General features: G+C 36.0%; 1 protein-coding gene across 2 annotated transcripts; it reads left to right on the top strand.

Moving 5' to 3' along the window:
- Nucleotides 1-1,632: 1,632 nt before the first annotated feature.
- LOC102397864 (sperm-associated acrosin inhibitor-like) lies at nt 1,633-5,542 on the top strand. 2 transcript variants are annotated; one of them, XM_044948668.2, is made up of 5 exons: nt 1,681-1,994; nt 2,091-2,167; nt 3,098-3,144; nt 4,129-4,244; nt 5,173-5,542. In XM_044948668.2, the coding sequence occupies exons 2-5, from the start codon at nt 2,101-2,103 to the stop codon at nt 5,213-5,215; spliced, it is 273 nt and encodes a 90-aa protein (XP_044804603.1). In that variant the 5' UTR covers nt 1,681-1,994; nt 2,091-2,100; the 3' UTR covers nt 5,216-5,542. The 2 variants fall into 2 exon arrangements, with proteins under 2 accessions (XP_025148252.2, XP_044804603.1); XM_025292467.3 differs by having other exon boundaries at nt 1,633-2,167.
- Nucleotides 5,543-9,085: the final 3,543 nt, after the last annotated feature.

Raw genomic sequence — 9,085 nt, forward strand, 5'->3', positions numbered from 1 at the left:
TCCTTCTCCAGTGCATGAAAGTGAAAAGTGAAAGTGAAGTCGCTCAGTTGTGTCCGACTCTTCGCGACCCTGTGGACTGCAGCCCACCAGGCTCCTCCATCCATGGGATTTTCCAGGCAAGAGTACTGGAGTGGGGTGCCACCTGTACCTTTATGCATATAAATACATTTATGTATGTAAGCATTTTCAGAAAAGATATGCGTCAAATAACCCACATATCTAACTCTCCTTTAGTGGATAATGTAGAAAACTTGTGACGTGTTCTGTTTCACAGGCAGTGTCTCCAGCTCTTAATCTCCAATAACAAATGGACATAGAGAAAAAAAGCCAGTACAAGGCCTTTACATTCACTTCAACTCTAAACTTGTTTAATTTCTCCTTTAATGTCATGTGCCAGGATTTCTCCTCTAATGTCATGTGCCAGGATTATCTGCATGGACGTTTCTGATGGTATCTCTGTAATATTTTAAAAATGTAGTGGAAGCATTGTCATAACTTCACTATAATAAAGGAAAAATTTTTGTACTTAGCAGATTTTTGTACTTAGAAGGTTTTGTTCAAAACCCATTAAGTGGGTTTTGAATAGTGGTATTCAAAGGTTCTTTTCTAAATCTTAGCTTTCTTCACTGAAAAAAAGTCAGGTTAGATTAGGGTGACAAATGTAAGCCTAACACAACTTTAAGTTCATCCTGTTTTAATATTTTATCACTAATATTTATGACAAATCTTTGAGACAGAAATTATTATTCTCACATTTAAAATTAGCAAATAGTAAATTAGAAAGTCTCAATATTATCTCGAGGTTGCTGAGTGGTAGATGGCATTTGAATTCTGGACTTTCAGGCTGTGAAGCAGATTTCATAGTTTATACTACATCTTTTCCTACTACTTCAGACTCGGTGTGGTTTCCGACTTGACTAAAGATTATAAACTATATTCATCATATAGTTTAGGGTGTTGTCCCTTGTGATCTCAATTGTATTCCCATGCCTTCTTGCTGTCCTTGATATTCACATGCTGTCCTCCAGCTCAGCTTCCCAAAGCTGGCTACTCTGGCTGTCACCTGGGAGCTTTTTGAACATTCTTGGTCGTGAATTTGTACTATAATCCTACAAGATGTTCTCATTGGGGAAAATTGATTAAAGGAACACAGTACCTCTCTATGTTAGTGCTTACAGCTTTATGAAAATTTCCATTTAACTACAAAAAAAAAGTATAATGAAAATCAAATCTCCAATTGAGTCTAATGGGCTTCTAGTGTCCTTCAAAATACTAAGGGTGTAGGTATGTATCTAATTATAGTTCCCGAGACTCATTCTTCTCTTTGTGGTTTGATGAGCCTTTGTTTTCAACTCAGGAGCTTGGAAAGCTGTCCCATCTCCTCTATACCTTAGGGTTTCAAAGCATTGTTGTCACCTTCTCCCTTCCTCATACATGCTCATCAGATTAAAATCGCCCCAAACTCCTGCTGAGAGATGATCTGTATAAGATCTTTACGAGGAGGAACACAAAAAACCTCAGGGTCTTGTCTGCTCGGGGTCATCTGTGTCCCTGCACCAGGCTCCTCACCTACAGTCCATTAAAGGAGACTCCTCAGCTGGGGGAAATTGAGAGGAGATCCTACAGGTGCAGTCCCTGGAGCTGCAGCCCTCACACTCTGCCACCTTCTCTGTGTCAGGTAGGTTAGGTGGGGATGCTATGGAGGCAGCCCTGGCATGTCACACTGGAGAAGACTGCTCCAGGTCAGTCCTTTCTGAAACAACTATTTATTTTCTGAGGACAAACTAAACGTCCAAAGTGCATATTTCTTTAAATGCAGCCAGGCTCCTTGTGGGCTGAGCCAAGGGTTTGGAGGGTGAACTTCTCCTTCTTAAAGTGGGCAAAGAGGACCTGTCCTAGTGTTTCTCTCAAGCCTCTACGAGGCCTTCTGTTCACCTGTATGTCCCGTGGATTACAGCAAGATTCCCACCATAAATACAAATCTAGGAGAGTGGGTCAGTTCCTTTAGAAGTAAGAAACTTTCATTTGGAAATGGGCAATTTGTTCCTGTGCCGGTGTGTTATGAGCATTCCTATGCATTTCTTCTACAGACTTGGTAAAATGTCTTTCTTCTCATCATGGATCAAAGCTATTTTAATCGTTGGCTTGGCATTTCCTCTTTATTGTGGTGAGTAAATTTTTCAATCCTAGATGAAGCCATTCACACATCATAGAAAATGCAGGAAACAACTACCATCATTTAGGAAGGGAGGCGCTTGATGTCCTGGGTGTGTAATACTTAAAAAACTGGCAAAATGAAACGCGGTATGTTACAAATATCTTTTCACAAATTGCGTCAGTTGATTGGTTTCTCATTTCCCTCCTTAGAAAGGTAGAGATAGAAAGGGTGGTTAGAATGAACAGTAGAATTTAGATGTTTGTTCATTTAGGACTAAAGATATTTATATAATTTTCCCCATTTTTGGAGGTTGGATTTCATGGCTGCTAAATGCAGAGTGTGGGGAGTAATACTGCCCTCTAGATCTGGTATTCCTCAACAATCCTACTCATTGCTTGCCAGCTCTGAGTGCACTAAAGTCAAAATTTGTGTTAGGAGAGAACTGATGGATCCCTCTGCTGACCACTTATCTTTCATAAAGCACAAGGTGGCCCATGAATTTCAGAGTAGAGCAGCTGTGAGGTATTAAAGTGATTCATGATACTCGAGCTGAGTTTGAAGAAATTAAGTAGTAAGTAACTTATTCATATTCAGTGACTTCATACAAGCATATTAAGGTGCACTAAGCAAGGTGTTTTTTCTCTGACTAGAATATCTTATTTATAAAAATGAGGAAAAAAGGTATCTCCATAGGAAGTTTTGGTGATTATTAAACCATACTTAAAGTTATTTTTTCACAGAGAGGTGAATTTAGAATTCTGTTTCCAGGTTCGGAGTTATTTTGTGAAATTATTATTCTGATACTGCCACAGTAGCCTCACCTCATTTCTTGCTGTGTTTGTGTAGGTGATGTGTGTGGCTGTGGGTATATCCTATCAAAGACTGTTTTTCCCTCTTCATCATCTTGCTTTTAATCTTCCTTTTGTATGTTGATTGCAGAAACTTCTTTTGCATCTTCAAGAAAAATGCGTGAAATGCGTGAAGCTGTAAGTTTATATTGATTAATGTGGGAATTGAAAAAGGTAAACTTTTCGTTATTTAGTTTAAAAGGTAATTTTACAAAAAAAAAAATACCACATAATAATTCTTCAGAAAGTAAGATAAAGTGTCCTTATTACGCTTAGTTCAAGAAATAGAATCTTGCCAGCCAGTCAAACCATCTGTCATTTCAGACAAGGTAAAAATATCCCTTACTCAAAATTTTATTATTGGGCATAAACTTTGTTATATGCCATCATCTGAAAGCAGTTAAGTGGTGTTTAAAGTAGAGTTGTTTACCCTAGAAAAGAGAAAGGCTAAAATTAAAGTAGCTAAAAAAAAATTTCCACTTCTAGGAGGAATATAAAATAATAATTTTCATAAAACCTCAGAGTGAAATATTATACAGAGGTGAAGAAAATCAACTACATTTCTGAGCAACTAAACAGATGAATATATTTAAACATGTCTAAAAATCAGCTCATATAGCAGTAAGTAAGTGAATGAGCATGCCTATGTTCCAATAAGAATTTAGGTATTATATATTAAAAAAAAAAAAAAGCAGGTTATGTCAGTATACACACACTTCTATTTATTTATGTAAATTGCCAACACTACCATTACTAACCAAATTATATATATATATATATGTATATGGTTAAGTACACATTTATAAACACTAATATATATGAAAGAATACATATACGGTAGTAATCTGGGAGTATCAGATTATTTAATAGTGAAACTATTGAGAAAAACAGGAGAATTATAACAAATTCACTTTTTTATAGTTGGGATAGTTGCGTTCCAGTGTTGTGTTGGTTTCTACTGTACAGCATTTTTTATATGTGAGTAACTTGTGTCTATTTTTAAACTTCAATATAGAATATATTTCATTTTGATATATACCATGATGTATTAAGAACAAAGAACATTTTATTCAAGAAATTCATTATCTGAAAAATATTATGTTGTCTGTTTATGTTTAACAGCCAGAGTGTAGTATATATATTCGTCAATTACATTTTTGTAGCAGAGAAATGGATCCAGTCTGTGCAACAAATGGCAAAACGTACTCCAATAAATGCGTTTTCTGCAGTGAAAAAATGTAAGAACAAAAAACTCACTATTGCCTCTTCAAAAACAATGAAGACAAAATCAGAAAATAATAGGAACATCCATGTTTCTGATAGCCAAGGCACAGTAAAACATGGAAAATAACTGTTCTTTCCTGTAAAAGCCACAGAAACACACTGGTATCTTTGCCTGAAGTCTCATTCATAAAAATAGTTTTTATTTGACCTTGAAGTATATTCCTGCTGGATGTTTCCTACATGTATAAACCAACTACATTTACTTGATTTAATTGCTTGACTTAATACTGGCAGTCTGGTGGCCAGTATAATGTAATTGTTAACTCCAGAGTTTGAATAATAACCTCTATGATGTAGCTCCAAGCTACAGGGAGCATAACTGAGCAAGAAACTCTACTGCCTTTAGAAATTTAAATCCATTACAATTTATGTCAGAAAGGAACTCCTCTGATGGTTCACTTTGTCCCCTGAACTCCATGACAAGACTCCAAACTTTCCTCAGAGAGCAGGGCAGTCTAGGACACTTCAACCTAACCTCCCTTCCTGCCTCCTTCCCTCTGCAGGTATTCCCAGTCTAAAGGTTCAGCCAGCCATCCTATTTCCTGCCTCAGTTTCTCTCACTGGTATTTCCACTCACTGAATCCCCAGATGGGCTTCTACTTTTAGAGAACCAGGAATACAATCTCTAATCCTCTTCCTGAGGTCTGGGGGGGTTCCAAGGCTGAGTCAGGAGGGAACATGTAGGAAGAGTCAAGTAGCCCCAGGGGGTCAGGAGGACCTGTGCAGAGTAGGGGGCCTGGAAGGGGCCCTGCTGCTTCTGGAGCACAGCCCTCCTAGCTCTGTCACAGTCAGAGTCTCCTCATGGAGAAGCACTTAGTGCAATAGTCAGGCAATTTTAAATACTTTTTAAAATAATTTTTCTTTCTCTTTCTTTCTTTACAGAGAAGATGGAAGATTTGATTTTAGTCATTGGGGTCGTTGCTGACTCTGCCTCAGCCACAAATTCCTATGGCTTTTATTGCAATCCTATTTTTCTATGTATTCTACAACCAGTTAGTCTTCTAAAACAGGGCTTTAAATTCCTAGATGACCAGACTAAGCCTTCAGTAGTACACAAGACAGAAGGTAGGTTGTTGGAGAATTTTTCCAACTCTAAGAACCCACCAATGAAAAAGATTCCTTTTTTCTTTCTTCAATTAAACATTGACAATTGAAAACCTACCTTAATTGTGTGTTCCATAATAGAAAACCTAATACGGTTTGTAATCATGAATATTTCAGTCAATAAAATGTTAAGTAATATTATCTTTATTAAAATACCCTTTCTGTTTTTGGTTGATTAGTGGGTTCAGTCAGTCAGTCAGTTCAGTCGCTCAGTCGTGTCTGACTCTTTGCGACCCCATGAATCGCAGCACACCAGGCCTCCCTGTCCATCACCAACTCCTGGAGTTCACCCAGACTCACGTCCATCGAGTCAGTGATGCCATCCAGCCATCTCATCCTCTGTCGTCCCCTTCTCCTCCTGCCCCCAATCCCTCCCAGCATCAGAGTCTTTTCCAATGAGTCAACTCTTCGCATGAGGTGGCCAAAGTACTGGAGTTTCAGCTTTAGCATCATTCCTTCCAAAGAAATCCCAGGGCTGATCTCCTTCAGAATGGACTGGTTGGATCTCCTTGCAGTCCAAGGGACTCTCAAGAGTCTTCTCCAACACCACAGTTCAAAAGCATCAATTCTTCGGCACTCAGCCTTCTTCACAGTCCAACTCTCACATCCATACATGACCACAGGAAAAACCATAGCCTTGACTAGACGGACCTTTGTTGGCAACGTAATGTCTCTGCTTTTGATTAGTGGGTTAAAACACCTGAATACTTTTTGTAACTATAATTAAAGAAATAATCTCAAAGGTGAATAATCCATAACTTGGAAGTTTATTAAAAGGGCAGACAGTTGGGCTTCTCTTTATTCTAAAGAGTCAAAACCTCTAGAAGAGGAATATGGGAACTTGAATTCTAACAAATATTACACGTCAATCTTCTGATCACAAATGCTAGCCACATGGTTCAGTAGCAGACCAGCCAAATTTGCCTTTATTGATTTAGAATATTCATTTGTGCTCCATGTCTGATGCTTCTCTATTTATCTCCCAACCAGCAAGAAATGGCTTTATTTGAGTGGTCAGTTTTCATTTAAAGCTTGGTCCAGACAGAATTGTAGACTGACTACTAGAAAGCAAGTTTCAAGCTGCTATATATGTAATATCAGACCTGCTTGGTTTTTCAGTAAACATTTTTACCTCTAAAAGATAATCTATATGGGAGTTACTTATTCATTTACATTCTTTCATAGTAATTCCTAATGAAAGTATCCATTAAAATACATAAATTTAGAGTCACATTATTAAAATGCATTCAACCACTTCAATGGCCCTTTTCATTGTAAAAGACATGTATAAGAAATATTATTCAGTGAATTGCTGGTAAATTTATGTGTGTATTCTTTTCCATTATAAAAAATGTTAAAAATTAATTGAAGAACACTTGATTTACAGTATCATAAAACTTAACATGTCCCATTTTAAAACAAACTTTTTTAAGTATATATTCACAATGTTGTGCAACCATCACCACTATCTTCTTACAGAACATTTACATCATCTCACCCATTCCAAGAAAAAACCAAACAGATAAACCCAGGTACTTCCCAATACCCCACCTATAATTCTCGGCAACCACTAAACTGCTTCTGGTCTCTCTGCCTCTTCGGGACATTTCACATCAATGGAATCATATAACATGTGAGATTTTCTTGTAAATGGAATATATAGGTCTATATCTACAGTAATACTTTGTTTTATTGCATTTTGCTTTATTGCACTTCCTGGACACTACACTCTTTACTGATTGAAGGTATGTGGCAACCTCATATAAAGCAAGTGTGTCAGTGCCGTTCTTCCAACAGCATTTGCTCACTTTGAGTCCCTGTGTCACTTTTTGGTAATTCTTGCAATGGTTCACACTTTTTCATTATTGTTATATTTGCTATAGTGATTTGTGATAAGTAATCTTTGATATTTTCTACCATGACTCATTAAGAATCATTTGATGGTCAGCATTTCTTTAGCAATAAAGCATTTTAAAATCAAGGGATGTATACATGGTTGCTTTAGACATAGTGCTATTGCATGCTTAATAGTCTGCAGTATATTGTAACATTGCTTTTCTGTGCACTGGGAAAGCAAAAAATTCATGTGACTCACTATTGAAATATTTACTTAATTGGTGGTCTGGAACCAAACCCACAAAATCTCCAAGGTATGCCTTTATATCAGTATATATGGAAGGTATCTTGTTTCTAGTTTCTTTTACTTAGCAAAATGTTTTCAAGGTTCATCCCTGTTGTAGCATGCTATCATACTTCTTTGCTTTTTATGACAAAATAATAATCCATCTTATAGATAGAACACATTTTCTTTATCCATTTATCAGTAGACTGAATCTCCTTGATGTGTATAATGACACTGTAGCTGTTAACAGTCCTGTACAGGTTTTTGTGTGACCATATATTTTCATGTCTGTAGATATATACCTAGGAGTAGAATTTCATATATACTGAAAGACAAGTACAATTTTCCATTAAAAAGGCATGCTCCTTTTTTGGTAAAAATCTTCACATTTTTATTGAAATTTTGTGATTTCATTTTTGTGATCTACATGGTGGATTTTCTTTGTTTAAATTCTCCAATATTAATTCTTAATGAAATTGTTTAATGCAGTGTACATTTTTGGAGTCACATTGTTAAAAAAAAAAAAATCAGCTTGTTTCATGACCTTTTTCCCAACATAGGTTGTGTAAAAAATAACTCTTCAAAGAGTAAACCAAAATCAAAGTGAGGTACTACCTCACACCCATTAGGAAGTCTGCTATTAAAAAAGCAGAAAAAAACCCAGATGTTGGCAAAGATGCAGAAAAATTGGAATTCTTGTGCACTGTTGGAAGAGTGTAAAATGGTACAGCTACTATAGAAAACAGTTTGGCAATTCCTTTAAAATTTAAAAATAGAATTACCATATAATCCAGTAATTCTACTCCTGGACATATACTCAAAAGACTTGAAACCAAGATCTTGAAGAGATATTTCTATGCCAATATTCCTAACAGCAGAGTAGCCAAGAAATGGAAGTAACACCTATGACCATCAACAAATAAACAGATAAGCAAAATACAGTATATACATACAATAGGATATTATTCAGCATTGAAAGAAAAAATTCTGACACATATTATAGCAAAAGGCAAATACTCTATGATTCCACTTATATGAAGTACTACTAGAGTAGTAGCAAAGCCATAGACACATAAAGTAGAATGGTGGTTTCCTGGGCTCAGGGAGAGGGAGATGGGTAATTGGGTAGTTGTTTAAAGTGTAGAGATTTTTAGTTCTGTGAGATGAAAAGAATTTTAAAGATTGATTGTTCAACAGTGTCAATATATTTAATGCTAATAAACTGTATGCTTAGAAATTGTTAAGACAATAAAATTTATATGTATTTTACCACAATTAAAATTCTGAAAGTTATTCCGTGAACCCTGATGTATTCATATATGTATTCTTTTTATTTTTATTAAAAATATTGTATAAAAACCTATTATGTATCAAGCCCTAAGTAAGATGATAGGGAAAAGCTGTTAAGCAAAAATAGATATAATACTATTTTCTTGGAACTTTCAGTATACTATTTAAAATTATTGTCCGCTAAGAGTGGAAACCATTTCTTATTGAGTCACTATTGTCTACCAAAGCTCTATGAAGCAGCTTCCCATATGTAATCTAACTTAGTTCCTACAAGAATCT

This window comes from Bubalus bubalis, chromosome 9 (genome assembly GCF_019923935.1).
Source record: "Bubalus bubalis isolate 160015118507 breed Murrah chromosome 9, NDDB_SH_1, whole genome shotgun sequence".
Classification (NCBI taxonomy): domain Eukaryota; kingdom Metazoa; phylum Chordata; class Mammalia; order Artiodactyla; family Bovidae; genus Bubalus; species Bubalus bubalis.

Excerpts from the sequence above, each read along its gene's own strand:
- LOC102397864 (XM_025292467.3), top strand. The coding sequence starts at position 2,032 with ATGGGCAATTTGTTCCTGTGCCGGTGTGTTATGAGCATTCCTATGCAT. Across the intron at positions 3,145-4,128 it reads TGCGTGAAATGCGTGAAGCT|CCAGAGTGTAGTATATATAT; the intron begins GTAAGTTTATAT and ends TATGTTTAACAG. Across the intron at positions 4,245-5,172 it reads GTTTTCTGCAGTGAAAAAAT|AGAAGATGGAAGATTTGATT; the intron begins GTAAGAACAAAA and ends CTTTCTTTACAG.